This window comes from Callorhinchus milii, unplaced genomic scaffold (assembly GCF_018977255.1).
Source record: "Callorhinchus milii isolate IMCB2004 unplaced genomic scaffold, IMCB_Cmil_1.0 Scaffold1, whole genome shotgun sequence".
Classification (NCBI taxonomy): Eukaryota; Metazoa; Chordata; class Chondrichthyes; order Chimaeriformes; family Callorhinchidae; genus Callorhinchus; species Callorhinchus milii.
This window is the reverse complement of record NW_024704742.1, coordinates 9859101-9878277: the sequence shown is the minus strand read 5'-3', so window position 1 is coordinate 9878277 and position 19177 is coordinate 9859101. Positions and strand designations below refer to the sequence as shown.

General features: G+C 41.1%; 1 protein-coding gene across 2 annotated transcripts in view; it reads left to right on the top strand.

The window, feature by feature from the left end:
- Positions 1–19177, top strand: part of psd3l (pleckstrin and Sec7 domain containing 3, like) — a 217391-nt gene that overhangs the window by 168093 nt on the left and 30121 nt on the right. For both annotated transcript variants that reach the window (XM_007908594.2, XM_042336805.1), the window contains one exon: positions 17825–18018. In XM_007908594.2, the coding sequence (XP_007906785.2) occupies positions 17825–18018 (194 nt within the window). The remainder of the gene's footprint in view (positions 1–17824; positions 18019–19177) is intronic.

Sequence of the window (19177 nt, the reverse complement as noted above, 5' to 3'; positions counted from 1 at the left end):
TAAATACGAAGACAGCAATATAAAGCAAATTCCCATGAATATATGACAAAAGTGTGAGTAAAGGATATTTCATGGACCCAATTCAATATTCCACTCACTTCTATTTATTTGTTGAAAGAATAATAATAATCCTTGCATTTGATATAGCGCCTTATCACATTTTTGAGATGTCTCAAAGTGCTTCACAGAATATACTGTAGAGTGAATTGACTGTGTTTTTGTGGGTGAAGGCATGGTTGAAGAGGAAGGTCTTAGGCGGCACTAGAAGGAGGCAAGAGAGGCGGAGGGATTGTGGGATAGGAATAACGTCACTGGATATGTGACCATTGACGTTCCATGTGCTCTGTTTACAGAAAGAACAAGGGGGATCCTGATGGGCCTCGTCCCACAACACAGGATCATTTCACAGCAGAGCATCAGTCATCCCCAACCATATTTGGAGCAAACAATGGCTCAGATGCACTCACTCACTGTGGGAGGTTTAACTGTTGTGTGAAGGTACAGGGTGTCAGAAGGGGAATCAGCCATGATCGGAAAAGGAGAAGGTCCGGCAGGCGGAATGCTCCTTTTAGATGGGAATGGAGAGCTCAGTGGGCTTTCTGCTTTCAAACAGGGGCAGGCAGTGTACAAAGCTAATGTAGTAGAGGCATTGGTAACATTATCTAAAAAGTGGCCTGGGTATAGGTGGAGGTATTTGACCCTCATTGGGCAGCCCAGCCTCCCAAAGAGCATTTGGCACCAGTATCACCAGCTATGGAGAGTTCATTGCAGAACATGTGCTAAGTAGAAGGATCTCTCATGAAGGTTCCCACTGTTGCTATGGAGATGTTGGGTCAAGATCCCATGGTCAGATTCAATTCTCTTGAACATTAAAAACATAAGAACACAAGAAATGTTAGACGAAAAAAAGACCAAGGTCCATCTAGTCTGCCTTCCACCTTCCTGGCGGTCGCATGTACATATGTCCCAAACTACCTATGTACTATATCCCATAATGTTATTTCCAAAAAGAAAACTATCTACTCTGTGTTTGAAGGAATCAACACTTCCTGCTTCAACTGTCTCTAGAGAACCTGTTCCACAGAGCATTCCAGCGCATGCAGTAAGGATGGATTCCCAAACCTCAGAGAAGCCAGTGTGTTGTGCTTGAATAGATCAATGGGTCTTGAGGAGATGCCTTTTCCTGTGGCATGAGTACAGGAGCCTGGTTGGCACTTGCGAGTGCAATGGTTTTGGCTGCCAAGTAGCACAAGAAATGATGGGTCCAAACACACTGTTGGAGCCAACAGCACAAAGGACCCCTCCTGCTTATTAGGACCATCAGGGTTAGTCATAGACATGAGTAGCTGGGCTTCCGATTCCCCACAAGTCTGCAGTTGAATACACACTCAGCACCAACCGATGATATTGCTCCTTGAACCAGGTGAGCATTTAATAGGAACACTTAAACAACAACCAGAAGATGTTCATGAGGGGACAACCCAGGAGCCTATTATCATTGGCATGTGTGCCATGACCTCCGAACACGTTAATAAATAGATTGTTTTTTGCATTGAAAGTATGTTGCAGTGCATCATTCCATCTACGTACATAACACAGAGGCTCAAATGTACAAAGTCAAAGAACAATAAAAGATTTTAAAGCCAGAGCAGTCTGTGATGGTGCCGATATCCTTAGTGACCGCTTACCTGGTATTCTTTCAAAGCACTTCATAGAATATACTGTAAAGTAAATTGACTGTATATTTTGTGGGCGAAACGCGGCAGCCAATTGCGCACAGCAGTGTCCCACAAACACTTGTGGATTGAGTAACCAAATTATTATTTTATTCTTTAAATTTATTTTGATGGGATTATTATCCCCGGAAAAGCAATCTGCCAATCGATTTACAACCAAGTTCCTACTTACTGCTAGGTAAACAGAAGCACATGGAGTAACTTACCCAAAGTCAAGAGGAAAATAACAGCCTACACCAAACATGTGAATAAAGGTCCTTTGGGCAAGATAACAGAAGTGCTTTTGACCCATGGAATGGTTCCCTGGCAGGAGAATTAAGAAGACAAAGTCCTTCATGTGGGGGGAGGGGTGGAAGAGATACCAGTGAGGGCCATTACCTAACAATAAGTATGAACTTGGTTGTCAGTCGATTGGTAGATCCCTCTCTCTAAAAAAAATATTGTGGTCATTCAATCCACGATTGATTGTGGGACACTGCTGTGAGCAATTGTCTGCTGTGTTTCGCCTAGAAAATACACAGTCACTCCACTTTACAGTATGTACTGTGCTGCACTTTGAGACGTCTTGAAGATGTGATAAGGTGCTATATCAAATGTAAGCATTACCAAAACCCCCACCCTCGCCCGGCTCCACTGTCTCCCATGCACCAGAGGATAGAGTTCAAAATCCTCGTCCTCGCCTTCAAGGCCCTCCACAGCTTTGCTCCTTCCTACCTCTGTGACCTGCTGACCCCATATCAACCTGTCCACTCACTCCGCTCAGTGGGCTCTGGCCTGCTCCACTTCCCCCGCCCCATCGTCGGTGGCCGGACCTTCAGCCTCTCTGCCCCCACCCTTTGGAACTCCATTCCACATTTCCTTCGCCTGAACTGAAGTAAAACTTTACTGTGCCACAAACACAACACAGATATTTCAGATTTGTCCAGTCATTGTAATGTGTGAAAACGTTTTATACTTCTAGGCTTTAAAAATAACCTAAATTGAGAACGCCTAAACCTTGCACAAATTACACGGTTCTGTTGCTATGGAAAGCTCCATGGTGATGTACAGAATTCTTTGCTGATGACTCTTCTGTACTTTCAGACATCACTGTTTTGAGAGCTCAGAGATTTTCACTGGAAGGAGGTTACTTAACAATAACAACAACTTGCATTTATATAGCGCCCTTCACGCCGGACGGCGTCTCAGAGCACTTAAGACAAGAGAGTTTCTCCTGGTGTCCTGGCCAACTATCATCCAGATAAAACTGGCCATTCACTTCATGGCTATTTGTGGGTTGATTGCTGGGCACAAATTGGCTGCTGAGATTGTCTACAAAATAGACAGTCACTACATTCACAGTAAAATGATGTGATACGGCACTATATCAAATGTACGGATTAATATTACTTCCTCTTGTAAAATAATTTGCACTTATTTTTCAAATGTTATCCATACAATAATTATTCCACAGTGGATTTTTCCTGACCTGCAGAACTAATGGAACTTTAGTCCCTCAGTTACTAATGTTACTGGTTGGGCTGAGTGAGTGGATGGTAGGAAATACAGAATATGGGATAACCAGATAATCGGGATGGAAGAATATATATACACTTTGCTCAATTGACTTTACAAATCAGGAAGTCTTTTCTGAGCTTTCCTTCAGAAGATTGTCATAAAATCTACAACTGGGGCAAGGACTTGAGCTCAGAAGTGAACAGATTGGTCAGATTCAAATACTTTTACATGAAGACCTGGACTGATGTGGAATAGAATGCTGAAGGAAGCAATGGAAGCAGATTGTGGCAGCAAATTCAAGAGGGAGTTAGAGAGCTTTGACAAAGGGTCGTGGACCCAAAACATTGACTCACTTTCCTTTCTCCATAGATGCTGCCTGACCTGCTGAGTGTTCCCAACGAGTTCTGTTTTTATTTCAGATTTCCGGCATCTGCAGTATTTTGCAATATCAAAATACTTGCTTTTGCAGTATCAAGTATTCAATTGAGCCTTGTGAGAGATGGAATCCTAGCAGCAGAAGGATGCATTCGGTCTGTGCAACCTGAGATCAGGGCACATCTTTGAATCCCATTCCCTACCTTTTAATAATAATAATCTTTACATTTGCAATAGTACCTTTCATGTCAGAAGGATGTTCAAAGCACTTCACAGGATATAACGTAAAGTGGAGTGACTTTTTTTTTGGAGGGCGAACAAGGTGGCCAATTTGCACATAGCAATGTCCAACAAACAACTAATTTTATTTGGGGGATTGTTGGCCAGGACACTGGGAGAAACTCCCTTCTCTTTTCAAATTGTGCCATGGGAACGTGCAGGCAGACCTCTACAGCCTCCTTGGTTTAATGTATCAGCAGAATAACAGCATCTCCGACAATGCAGCACACCTTCAGCCTTGCATTGGAGAATCAGCATAAACTATATGGTCCCAAGTCCTGACGTGGGTCTTGAACCCAAAACCTTCTAACTCAGAAGCAACAATGCTACCCTATTGAGCCAGGCTTTCCCCATACCCCTCAGTCCCCTTTGTTTTCCAAGTATCTAAGTATCTCCCATTTAAATATCGCAATTGATTGCACCTCTATAGCCTCCTGAGGCAGCATGTTCCACATTTTTACAACCACTGATGTGAAGATGTAGTGTAGCACTCTTTGTTATTTTCAGCATTTTATTTGCATTTTGGGCCAGATGATCTTTTTCAATCCTGTATATTCCTCAGGTGAAATGTGGACTTCATTCCGCTGGCCTCGTCTTACCCTCAAATCCTCTCCTCCCCAGAGTGTTAGTGTGGACACCAACAAGTAACTAGATTTACTTTGTAGAAACTAACAGTTTGGAAAGTGCATAGCAAAACTGGGCAGTACACTAAGCAACCTGTCAATAAACACAATAAGTGATAGTCACCAGATGATGATCCAGATGGAAGCAGGATGCTCTAATGGATGCAGTAGCTACCGGCTAAGATGCATTCTCACCAATTAAACACAGCTCACTGGGCAATGTAAAGAAAAGGATGGCCTTTATGTGCAGTGCATGGAAAAATTATATAATTGTGGCCAGTCTGAGATGGGGGTAATCTGGAGCATTAGCAAATTGCACCACCAATGGTTCTTGGTGCACAACCATTAATCAGCATGGCTTGCATTCAGAGGGCTTCAGCTGAAATTCACAAGTGCCACTGAGTGGAATTCTTAAAGCAACTGAGTGCACCAACTGTAGTGTGTGATAGCCATTGTGTACTTGGGCTGGAGGTGATCACACCACTCTGCTAAGATGGTATCATTTAATGGCTATTTGTGAGCAAAAAGAGTGGGATGGAAAAGAGAGAGAGAGGGGAGGGATGGAACACATGCTCGTATTTTACCACTATTGCTATTTAGCGCTAGAGCTAATATGACTTCCAGTTAATCCTGGTGAGAAGTTCCTCTTCTAGGTTTAAAAATCTCCACTTACTGACCAAAACTGTCCTGTGGGCCCACTGGTTCCCTCCATAACTAAAATGTGGTTGATTGAAAATTCTCAAAGCCTCACAAAACTCTTTGTTATGGGCTTGTGTCATTCTTTCATGGACCGACCCTTGCAGGTCCTTTTTATCTAGCTTTTGTTGGTCACTTTTAATTTTCCTCCCCTTCAAAACCTTCCCCCAGCCCTCGGTAAAATGCTACTGGCTGCCTGTGGAACGCCAGCCTGCTTTGCTGAGAATTATCAAGCTGTTATGATACCAGCCAACAGCAAACTGCTCACCTCACTAACTCCGACTGATTTGGAGTCACACCAGACTTGAAAACAGCTTGTACAATCTGTCTTTGAGTTTGGGTCCAAATTAAGAACTGGCCATCTGTTTTATCAGTCCACAGACACGAACATTGGGCAACCAAGTTCATCCAGTCCTTAATGCTTCCTGGTGCTCTAATGAGTTGAAATTTTAATTTTTTTAAAAAATCGCCTTTGTGCTACAGACTCCTTGAGAAGCTTAGAGCCAATTGAATGATTGGATCTGACAGTAGTGTTTTGCATAGCTGTGCATTGAGCTGCCCTAATCACATTGGCTACTTTGCAAAAAAATGACTGAATCATTATTGGCCTGTTTATAATATAAGTCTTATTTGCAAATGTTTCTTATTAATGATATAAAACAATAATCCTTACATTTGACGTAGCACCTTTCATGTCGGGAGGATGTCTCAAACAGGATGTACTGAAAAGTGTAGTGTTAGCCTCCATGACTGTTAAACGTTCTGAGACGCTACCTTGCGTGGAGGATGCTATATAGAACACTATATTGTTGTAGTGACTGCATGATTTGGAGGCGAGTGCCTGCAATTGATTTGTTTTTGCCCCTTTTAACGATGCACCAGCTAAACTCTAAACTAGAAGCAGATTACAATTATGTTTGAATTGATCCCAAGAGTACGATAAGTTGAGATGTGTCCCATGACTTCTAGGTATTTCTCACAATCTGCAATACACCACGGGATTCTTCTGTTGCTTAGACGTGACATGAAGGAAAATATACCGCCATGCAGAAAGTCAAAGACAACACCAACAATGACTTGAATTTATATAGCACCTTCCACGCAAGGTAGCTTCTCAGAGCTCTTAACAATGACGGAGCCTGATTCCCAGCCTAAAAAAGGTTTTTTAGTCATGAGATAATAATAATAATAATAATCCTTGCATTTGATACAGCGCTTTTCACGTCTTCTCGACGTCTCAAAGTGCTTCACAGAATATACTGTAAAGTGAATTCACTGTATATTTGTGGGCGAAACTCAGCAGCCAATTGCGCACAGCAGTATCCCACAAACAGTGGGATTGAAAATGACCAATTTATTATTGTTTTCTGTTTTGCAGGGATTATTATTAGGCGTGTGGAGTAAGGAAACTTGCCCAAGGTTTCGCCCTGCCGGGAGTTGAACCCAGGTGTCTCGCTTGCAAGGCGAGTGCTCTAACCGCTGAGCTACAGGACTCCCCAATGAAGCCAATGATGAGTTAATAATCAAATACGATGTTTAGGATAACATTTGGGATAACGCTTCCTCCGTGGTAATGTAGGGCTGTCAACGGTTACAAGGAAGGTGCTTGAGGCTGGGACGATGGTCACATTTAAGAAACACAACTGTTTGTGGGGCACTGCTGTGCACAATTGGCTGCCGTGTTTTTGTCCACAAAATACACAGTCAATTCACTTTACAGTATATTCTGCAAAATGATTTGAGACGTCTCAAAGACGTGATAAGACACTATAACAAATGCAAGGATTATTATTATAAACAGCTTGATGTTGTTATGGGAAGGCTGTAGGATAGATATTTTGGAATGATAAGATCAAATAGCCAAAGGGCCTTTTTTACCTGATGCCCTATCGTGATCATGTTGTAACTAAAGTATCTTGTTTCTGGCTCATTACCAGGTAACTTGTCTCCGCATGAAGACCCAAAGCTTATCGTTTGTTGTGGTCTTAGCCTCATGACCATTGTCTGAAAACGTAAGAGAGTGCGGAATTGTGAAAAATCATTAATTTAGAAAGAGTGTTTTTGCTGTGCACAAATTTGGGTGCCATGTTAGCCAGCAAATACGAAAACATTACACTTGACAGCAATTTCCTGTGAAGTGCTTTGGGACGTTTCAATGCTATAGACACTATACCAAATACAAAGATTATTATTTAATATTTATTATCTATACCCTTTTGGCTTCCTGACGTGAACGCAATATAAATGCAATTTGTTGTTGTTATTGTTTTGGAACTAGAGTACTTCCGTAAGATTATTTTCTCTGATTTTCTTTCTTTAGTGTGACTGCCGTTTTTACATATAAAAAATAATTTGAGAAACTAAGGTTAAGAACCGAGTGCTATAATGAGGGACAGCACTAACACTGAATTGAGGAGAGAAGGTGGAATAAATCAAATAGTAATGAACCAGTAACCCCAAAGTCGGTTTTAAAGGCTATGAATTATAGGAGGAAGGGAAGAGTGAAGGAGCAAATATTCACAGCAGTGGAAAAGGCTGCACGAGGAATTAAATGATAGTTGGAAAGCAATAACATTACACACATAGGGGTGACTTTGTTCATGTTAATGCATCATTATAACATATTCCTGAAGATGCCATTACATTACCCCTGAACCCTCTTGGTCTTACATCCAACCCTATAACACACTGCTATATGCAGCCCTGTGCTAAACTGGACGTGCATTAAATGGGGTTGTTATAAATAGGGGTTCACCAAGTCATGGAACCTTGCGCCTAAAAAAACAAACAAATCAAAATAATTGTTCAGTCAATCCACAACAGTTTGTGGGACATTGCTGTGTGCAATTGGCTGCCACGTTTCACCCACACAGTCAATACCCTTTACAGTGTATTCTGTGAAGAGTTTTGAGACATTTCAAAGACATGATAAGGTTCTATATCAAATGCAAGGATTATTATTAAAATGATGCCTGTCTCTTTCGGGGATCTTTTTTGCCTGATTAAAAATAACTGGAGAGCCTAATTTGTGCAATTTGCAAATGGTTGCCACAAAATTATGGAAAAATTCTTCAATCCAGTCTTACTTGGGAAGCCAATTTTCTACAGTTCTTAAAAAGAAAATGTCTTCAGAATTATTTCTGAAACTAAGAAGTTTAATGTTTACATTTTAAGACAGAAGGTGGAATTTAGGGTCTCGGAAGTTGAAAGTGAAATCGGTGTTGAGAGGGAACTTCTGCAAAGTGCAGGAGTCAGGATTTCCAAATTATTTTGCAAATATCGCAAAATAGCCAAATGCAAGTCATGTTAGGATAAATTTCACTCATAATTTGGATCACTGCGTGCTGAAGACCTGATTGTCCAGCTATAGGTGTCAGCTTGGGTCAGTTGTTAGCACTCTTGCCTCAGAGTCAGAAAGTTGTGGCTTCAAGCCCCACATAACCCAGGGATTTGAGCTCCTGACACTCCAATACAGTGATGCAGAAGCATTGCAGGGCAAAGAATGGCAGCTTCAGTGACTATTTATGGGTTATTGCTATGAGCAAATTGGCTACTGGGATTGCTTACAACTAAAGTCACTACACTTTACAGTATATCTTTGAAGCGCTTTCAGACATCTTGTGGACGTGATAAGGCACTATATTGAATACAAGAATTCTTATTGTATGCGTTTTTCTATGTTGCAGCAGAGTGACAATGCGTCCGCTGTCATTTGCTATTGTAAAGAAATACACCTGTGCCTTACAGCTTGCCAGCAAGTCCTTCTCTATACCAAGTGTAACGATTATTATATTCATTATATTAGAGTGTGTTTGCTGCCAAGCAAAATGCTGGTGCATTGTGAATGATTTGGTACATTAGGACTGCATAAAAATCTGCATTGCTTGATTAATGAGACCCATAAACTGAAAGCGTTTTATACATTAATATTGCCCTAAAGGGAGGTTTCAAATAAGTGGCAACCTAGGCGGATTATTTCAAAATATTTCTCTTTTCCCCTCGGTAGAAAAGTAGGAGGTGAGTATTAGTGCTTTAACATTTGTCTTATCATTTTGCTAAATGTTAACAAACTGCCCTGAGTCCTTCAAACTCTCACTATCACTCCCATCTCCAACCTGTCTCTGCCTTTCCACTCCAAGGGTGTTAATTTGGTGCAGTTGGCAGCATTCTCATTGCAGATAGTTTGTCCGGAGTACTGGCTAACAGTCACCTGGATAAAATTGGTTATGGTGGTTTGTGGGACAATTCAGTACACACATTGACTGCAAGATTCGTCTACAAAATACAATCAGCGCACACTATGGTAAATCCTTTGAGGGATATTGAGACATTTTGATGATAAGGCATTATTTCAAATGCAACGATTATTATATTATATTATATTATATTATATTATATTATATTATATTATATTATATTATATTATAAAAGATGTTCCAATGTGCCTGAAGTAGCTGTCAGGCTGCCATCTCTCTAGTGTGACAGTCAATCTCCAGTTTAGGACAAAGACTTTGTGATGAGTGCTGTATTCGTCAGAAGTAGTAAAGGGCAACATTCCAGAGCTGTGTAATGATGAATGACCATAGTACCTCGGTGCTGAATTCTACACCGCCTTAATTCAACATACTAAAATATTTATTCACGTAAGTTATGTTTTCTGATAACATATTGACCAGAAGAACATGCAGCAATTCCCTTGCTCTTTGTTTTGTTGATGTTCAGTGTTTACAAAAACGGATTGTATTTTCGTTTTACATTAACTTAAAAACAAACTCCCTATTTTCCAATTCAATAATAATTATAAATGTTTTATGATAGAACAGTATTTATTGGAGTGTTGTGTAGACCTAATTAATCCACCACAGAGCAACCTGCCCTTTTTTTAAATATGAAAGTTTATCACTAAAGTGGACAGGTGAAGAAGCTCATTCCCGTTAGTTGTGAAGAGGAATGAGCCCTTCCAATGCAATAAATCTGCTCGGCTATTCTGAAAATGCCAGTTTGATTGCAAAGCCTTTTGGAACAGTTTTACAGCAAAACGTCAAATTACTTGGACGTATGCTTACTGTAAAGCATAAAATGTCATTTCCTACATTGTAACTGTTTGTTTTTACCACTTTTGAGTTTGAAACACTTCAGATTTCCTTGAAAGCTGAGCGCGAGACGCTTAAGAATGTAGAGGACCAAAAATAGACGATTGCAGTTCATCTGTCCCAAACCAAAAAAGAATTGCTATAACAAAAAGCTGCACTCTTATCCTTAATTAATGTATGTCAAATAGAGTAACTAAGTACTTGATTTCTTCTCGAATTTGTTGACACAATCTGCCTCTGGCACATCCTTGGGTAGTCTATTCCACATTTCCATGACTCTCTTGGGTCAAATAATTAAATCGGGTCTCTGCTTTTTTTGAGTTTGAGTCTGCAGCACAGCTTTTTTTGATTGCCTTATACATTGATTGTCAATCATCTGACACATGCAAAGAGATTAAATTGCATTGCATTTTTTATTCCATTATACTAAACTTATTAAAGGCTATAAATAACAAGACATTAAAAAATTCACCTTTTTAGTATTTTATTTGTGCTAAATTCCTAAAACAAATTGACAGATTTAGTCCAAGTTATTGAAGTTTCACAACTCTTTTGCAATCACATTTTACGGTATTGTGTTAAACCCTGTCCCTCCCCAGTTTTTAAAGCTCACAATGTGTAAATATGGAATCGGTTCTGAGATTAAGAAGAGAACAGAGGAACACGATTCTGACATAGTTCAATTGGATTTAAAAGCAGGTCTGTCCTGAATAGTTAGATTTAATTGGAATTGGTGGGAGTTTTATTTTTAACTAAAGGTCACAGTTTGGCAATTAAAGGGTAATTAATGGCTGCATTGAAGTTGTGTTGAATTGGATCATAGTTGTTGTGATCTGTGACTTGAACTGTATCAATTTGTTGACACATTTCCTGCAAATCTCCCATTATTCATTCTGGGAAGGATTTGATAAAGGCTGTTACATATGAAGCAGGAGATTCTAGTAATACAATAGTTAGATTTTCAGTTTAAATTCACAACAATGCTTTACCTCAACAAAGAGTAGAGAACAGCTTCTCAGACTGGCAAGAAATAGGAAGTGGGGCAAGCGCAGGGATCCATGTTAGGGCTACTACTGTTTACTATGTACATAAGTGACTTTTACTGAGATTATAGGAAGTAAAGTATCAATTCTTAACAGATGAGACCAAACTGAGAGTATGGTGATCAATGAAGAAGACTGCAAAAGATGCAGGAAAACAGAGGGATCTGGGGATACAGATTAATAAATCTCTGAAAGTAGCAGCACAGATAATAATTATAATAGTAATCCTTGCAATTGATATAGCACCTTATCACATCATTGAGACGTCTCAAAGCACTTCACAGAATATACTGTACAGTGAATTGACTGTGTTTTGTGGGTGAACGTGGCAGCTAATTTTGCATAACAGACATGGGTTGAATGCCCAAATTTTTTTTTGAGGGATTATTACCAGAAAAGCGATCCACCAATCAACTAACAACCGGGTTCCAACTTACTGCTAGGTAAACAGTGGGGAGTACGGAAATTTGCCTAAGGTTTCGCCCAGCCCAGGATCCAGATGGATCAAGTCATGAAGAATGCAGATGGAGTCCTAGGCTTTATGTCCAGAGGAAAAGAATATAAATGCAAGGAAGTAATGTTACATTTGTATAAGACCTTACTTAGCCACATTTGGAAACTGTGTAGTTCTGGTCACCGTTCTACAAGAAGGATATTGTGGTAATTAAGTGATCTGAGACTCTGTCCTGTGTGAAGGGTGCTATATGTGGAGTCCTGTAGCTCAGTGGTTAGAGCACTTGCTTTGCAAGCGAGAAACCTGAGTTCAATTCCAGGCAGGGCGAAACCTTGGGCAAGTTTCCTTACTCCACACAGAGCCTAATAATAATCCCTTCAAAACCAAAAACAATAATAAATTGGTCATTTTCAATCTACGACTGTTTGTGGGACATTGCTGTGCGCAATTGGCTGCCGCGTTCGCCCACAAATATACAGTCAATTCACTTTACAGTGTGTTCTGTGAAGCACTTTGGGACGTCCTCCCGACGTGAAAAGCGCTATATCAAATGCAAGGATTATTATTATTATTATATAAGTGCAAGTTGTTGATGTTGAAGAGAGTACAGCATAGATTTATAAGAATGTTTTAATCGTTAAGAGAATACAATTATCCGGAAAGACTGGACTAGAGCTTTTGCCCCTGGATATACTACAATTGAGATTATCTGATAGGGGTGTTTAAAATTAGAGGGGTCAATCCATACAATGCACATTTATGTTTACAACAACAACAACATGATTACATTTGTATAGTGCTTTTCACGTCGGGAGGACATCCCAAGGCGTTATATAGTGCCTTTCACATCGGGAGGATGTATCAAGTTGCTCAGTAAACATTAATAGAATGTTTCTACTTGTTGGTGAGTCCATAGCAAGATAACAAGGAGGATATATATTATGACCCAAAACAGATCTATAACAGAGTTGTAGGACTTCTTTACATGGAGGGTGATGCAAAGCCATTTCCAGAAGCTGTGGTTGAAACAGAAAGCATCAATGCATTTAAGATGAAATTTGATGCATACAACAACAACAACTTGCTCTTATAAAGCACCCTCCATGCAGATTAGCAGCTCAGAGTGCTTAACAGTGGCGGAGCCTGACATCGAGCCGGGGGTGGGGAGGAAGGTTTTCAGGTGGGACTTGAAAAAGGGAGAGAGGGGGCAAGGCGGAGAGATTGAGGGAGGGTATTCCAGAGTTTTGGGGCATAGTGGCTGAAAGCACGACCTCCAAAGATGGGGTGGAGAGTGCGAGTGATGAGCAGGAGGCTGGTGCCAGTCGAGTGGAGGCGCAGAGTAGTGGATTGGAGAGTGAGGAGGTCTGAGAGGTAGGGAGGTGCCAGAGAGTGAAGAGATTTGAACACGAGAGTGAGGATCTTGAAGTTGATCCGTTTGGTGATGGGGAACCAGTGGAGTCTGGCCAGAACTGGTGAGATGTGGGTACAGAGTTTGGTCTGGGTAAATATGCAGGCGGCAGAGTTCTGAATGAGTTGGATCTTTTGAATAGTGGATACACTGGGGGCAAGCTGTGGGTAACCTGCGAGGCATTAGGATAGGATGGAGGTTGATAGAATTACATAGAATATACAGCAAAAAAACAGGCCATTCGGCCCAACTGGTCTATGCCAGCATTTATACTCCACATGAGCCTCCTCCTGCCCTTCCTCAACTAAGCCTTCTAGCATAACCTTCTATTCTTTTCTCCCTCATGTACTTATCTAGCTTCCCCTTAAATGCATCTATGCTATTTGCCTCAACTACTCCTTGTGGTAGCAGGTTCCATATTCCCACCACTTTCTGGGTAAAGAAGTTTCTTCTGACTTCCCTATTTGATTTATTGCTGACTATTTTATATTGATGCCCCCTGGTTTTGGTCTCCCCACATCTTCTCTATGGCTATCCTATCAAAACCTTTCATAATTTTAAAGACCTCTATTAGGTCACCACTCACCCTTCTCTTTTCAAGAGATGAGAGTCCAAGCATGTTCAGCCTTTCCTGATAGGTATAACCTTGCAGTTCCTGAATCATCCTTATAAATCTCCTTTGCACATTCTCCAGTGGCTCTATATTCTTTCTGTACTATGGGGACCAGAACTGTACACAGTACTCCCAAGTGTGGTCTAACCAAGCTTCGACATAAGTTCAGCATAATTTCCCTGCTTTACATCTCCTCTAGAAATGACCCCCAACGCTTGTTTTTTTATGGCCTTATTAACCTGCAAAAGTCGCTACTTTTAGCGATTTGTGTATCTGTACCTCTAGATCCCTTTGCTCCTCTACCCCATTTAGATTCTTATTTTCCAGGCAGTATGTGACCTCCTTATTCCTCTGACCAAAATGTACCACCTCACACTTATCTATAATGAAATTAATTTGCCAATTAAATACCCGTTCAGCAAGTTTATTAATGTTTGTAATTTGTTGCCTGGGGTGATGCCAACTGGTATTGCATAATATATCTACTGGTGTTCAGGAGAGAGCAGTAAATTATAATTCTACCATAAGTCTCTATGCTCTCAAGGCCATTTGCTTCAGTCAGAAGAAGAACTGTATTCATCATAACTGCAGAGGTAATTAACAAAATCGGAAACACATTAAAGACTGAATATGGTTTTGAAATGTATTGGGTGACATTTCATCAGCATGCTAATTATGCTGGTAAAGGGAACACTTTACCATTTTAGACACCCAAAGAACATATCATTGACTCCTAGTACAGAAACAGTACTGTTAGAAGCCCTCTTTATTTTGTGGAAAACAATCTCATAAGAGGACTCCTACTCACATTTTCATTTGTCCATTGAAGCCCCCATCATTGGGCTTTCTAGTGCAGAGTGCCTATTATAATAATACTCCTTGCATTTGATACAGCGCCTTATCATTTCTTCGAGATGTCTCAAAGTGCTTCACAGAATATACTGTAAAGTAAGTTGACTGTAATATTTTGTGGGCAAAACACAGCAGCCAATTGAGCACAACAGAGTCCCTCCCACAAACAGTCATGGATTGAATGACCAAATTATTATTTTCTTTAAAAGGGATTATTATTACCCCCAGAAAGCAATCCGCCAATCAACTAACAACCCGATTCCTACTTACTTACTGCTAGGTAAATAGGCTTGTGGAGTAAAGAAACTTTCCTAAGGTTTCATCCTGCCCAGCAGTCGAACCCAAGTCCTCTCGCTTGTGAGGCGAGTGTTCTTACCACTAAGCTACAGGATTCCAGTGGGACTCTACGATGGTGGGTGGGGAACACACAAGTGCAAATTCACTGAATGATTGTGGCAAGCAGTGGCAAATGCATATTAGTCCTGAATCCTGTGCCGTTTTGTGCTGTGAACCCATGAAACTGGCTTTCCATTGCTTTGTATTATTTCATGCAAGATCCTTATCATCATGTACTACATTCATCCTCTCAGTCTGATCTGGATCCAGATCCCAGAGGTGAATGATGAGTGCGCATAACACAGTGCCAGTAGCCTAAAGCTTCTTGTGTTAAATCAGAAATCTGCTGTTAAATTTAACAGTCACCCAGAATGTATGTTTTGTGATTTATAGCACTATCAAATCGTGCGCAGAATAGAACAAAATCTAAATCTTCTAAGTCCCAAAGCCTACAATGAATCCTCTCTAAACTAACGGTCTTACTGTCACAAACCAAGCAATATAGTTTGAATGCAACATATCTAGCCATCAGAAATCCAGGCTTCCCAAACCAAGACTACTAACTAGGCTACAAACATCTCAGTGGACTCTTTCATTTCAAAATATTATTATTGTGGCAAATGCTTATTGCCACCTCCATGTGATTAAAAAAATGTGCTGAAAAAGTATTGTTTTATAAGGGAGAGTAATTGGATCAAATATCTATTTATGGTCCGATGATAAGGACTATATAATATAGTAAGGACTATATAATACCATATATAACAAGGCTGGAGCCCACTAAACGGAGGGAGCGGGCAGGTTGGTAGGGAGTCAGAAGGTCAGAGAGGTAGGAGGGGTAAGGCCATGGATGGCCTTGAAAGTGAGGACGAGAATCTTGCATTCGATCCTCTGAGGGATGGCGAGCCAGTGGAGTCGGGCGATGGTGTGAGTGATGGGGTCACAAAGCCTGGTGTGCAAGAGTACACAAGCTGCAGAGTTTTGGATGATCTGCAACTTGTGAAGGAAAGCGTTCGGAAGGCCGATGAAGAGTGGATTTCCATAATCGAGCCTTGATGTGATGAATGCGTGGGTGAGGGTTTCGGCAGCCTGAGGGGTGAGGCAGTGGCGGAGTCTGGCAATGTTGCGGAGGTGGTGGTAGGCAGTGCCGGTCATGGCATGGATGTGGGGGAGAAAGGACAGTTCAGGGTCAAACAAGATACCTAGTTTCCTGACTGGCTTAGTGAGGTTGAGTGTGCAGCCATGGATGCTGATGCTGCCAGCGCCTGAGATACGGAGGAGCTGGCGCGAGCCATTCCGGAGGGCCTCGGTCATGCTGACGTTCAGCGGGATTGACTCCTGATTTTTTGGCTTGAGTATTTAAAAAGAAACAATGTCTGTAATTTTGTTCTTCTCTAATTGTCTTCCCTCTGCCATATGCCTCTCTGCTCCTGGTCAAGCCTCCTCTTGCCCTTGTTCCACAGGCGCTGGTTGCCTTCCTAGTGGCCATTGTTCATGTATAAGCCTTAACAGGGAGTGTTGGCAGTTATAAGTGGGGTCTTCTTGGAGCTCGAATGTTAAAGGAATGTCGGGATCAAGCCAACCCACTCGATGGTGGTCTCAGTAGCCCAGTTCCTGAGCTGGGTGGGTTCACAGTACTTCATCCAGGGCACCGCTGAACACTGGCATTTGTCCCACTCAGCTACCCTTCCTAGCCGAAGCCCTAATAAGTAGGATGATCCTAGTTGGATGAACAGTTGAAATCTGGCCAGACATTGCTCTCAATGGCAAGCTATGCGGCTTCAGATTTTAAACTCCAGAAGTACCCCAATGCACACTTTGGGGTCACCAAGCCTTGGCTCTTGCCAACTTGCATTTAATATCCTTTTGAAATTTGGTAAGCAGGGTTCCCCAGCGAGAGTGCACTTTTCATTCCAGACTAGAGAAATTCCCATGTACATATGTGGTACTTTCAGTCTGGGTTGGAATCTCATAATCATGTCTACAGTCAACCCTCTACCCGGCTACCACAGGCACTCCCCGTCAGTAAAAGCAGTACAGGGAATCATGGTGCCACTTAAAACCACATAGGAATGCCATTGAGGACACTGCAAGCCTCCCACTGCTCATCCAACTTAGACCACCCTACTTGTTAGGGCTTCGGCTTGTAAGCTTAACTAGAGCTGAGTGAGAAAAAATCCCCGCATTCAGCAGTAAAGGTTGAATAGGGATGTGAAGCAGGATCTTTGGATGGTTATCCCTTCCTTAACTGTAAGAAGGCTGGGGCCAACATTGTATCTCAATGCAGCCCTGGAGCCCTGGCTGAGACCAGCAAACACAGTGCAGACCAGGATTCAAACTGGTGCTCTGGGACTCTACCCTGAGTGAGGGGCACTATATAAATGCACGTTGTTGTTGTTGTTGTGATAGTGAGCTGGTCTGTAAAGAGCAGCACAATCCATAACACCATTGGGGCTGCCCTTCGCTTAATTCTGCTTCATCTTGATCAATCATTAGTGAATAATAACTTTGAATAAATCTGTGTATCTTGTTTCCAGCTGATATTTTGACCTAGGACAGCACTGGGTCTCAGTAAAGTGTAATGACTTGCTGAACCGTTTGAGAATCTGTGGCAATTAAATTGAAATGATGTGGGGGAAAAAGTGCGCATTTAATATAATAATTTTGGCATTCGATAGAGATGTCTTCGAGATTTATCAAGGCACTTCACAGGATTTTATTGTATTTGTAGGTGAACAAAGAATAGGAGCAAGGAATTTGTGTTGATGCAGTTCACTACTCTCGTGGTTTGAATTTAATTTTCTTCCTTTGCCTTTCAGAAATGAAGAAGAGTTGAGAAAGTCTCTCTCCGAACTGGCAAATGATAAAACGGATAGTGCAGGATCCAGGACCAGCAATCGGATTGGCTCCAGCAGCAACCCTTTCCTGGACATTCCCCGGGATCCCAATGCTAAAACATACAAAACAGGGTTCCTCTCTCGAAAAATCCACGCAGACATGGATGGGAAGAAAAGTGAGTCTTTAGTCTTCTCCCCTTTTCCTGTTTAATTAACTGCTTCCTCTATCAAGGAACCTATCTATTTGTTAGATCAGAATACTAAGGGATACAGGGCAACGGTGGGTAATTGAACTTGAGGTACAAATCAACCATGATCTTATAGAATCGCAGAGCAGGTTTGAGAGGCTGAATGGCCTATTCCTGTTTCTATGAATGGAAAATTAATTTGGTCATATTCAAAGCCCCTAGTGGTGACTTCTTAAGAGTTGAAATATTTCTAGAAGACGAGCTCAGTTCTGCTTGGTTTGTTTTCTTTCTACTTGAGGTGTTAATCACATGAGCAATTTGAAGGATATGGTTCCATGTTGTGAAACAGTTAGGACGTTGAAAATGGACAAGACAAATGGTTTCTAACGGAGGCAGGATTCTGTTAAACCATTCTCGGAATACCTTTATCTGAATTGCAAACCTTTTAAATTAGCCAAGAGGATAGGGAAAGGAATTGCAGTAGTTTTAAGATACAACAACAAAAACAAATTACATTTATATAGCACCTTTCATGTCAGCAGGACATCCCAAAGACACAAACCTGTTCAAGCAACCACCCGCTGTTAACAACCACCCAGCAATAGCCTGGTTCCACACCAGTGAACCCTTACAAAGAGACTTTGGCCCTATGCCCTGAGTTGAAGATGGGCTTCACTGTTCATGGCTTTTCAAAAAGCATTTAATAAGATGGCACATATGAGGCTCACAACATTAATTATGGCATTTGGAATTAAAAGGAATGTGACCACATACATAGAGGGTTGAACTCGCACTTGTTCTTAGTTAGGCCACATTTATTGTATTGTGCACACATTTGGCACTCCATTTAAAAGAAAGGTATACAAGTAATAACAAATATGTATCAGTGATTTTTTTGTAAGATAAAATATATATGCAATAATATATAAGATTCACTAGATGTTCCAAGGGATGAAGGTTTTCATTTATGAAGAGAGACTTGAAGCACTAGAGCTTTATCGCTAGAACTAAGAAGGTTCAGGAATAATCTGATAGAGATCTTCAAGCTTATAAAGAGTAGATATGTAGTAGTTCATTTCCATTGCCCAGGAAGTTGGTGGGATAGGATAAAGTTTACTTAATGACAAAGGATTAACATCAACAACAA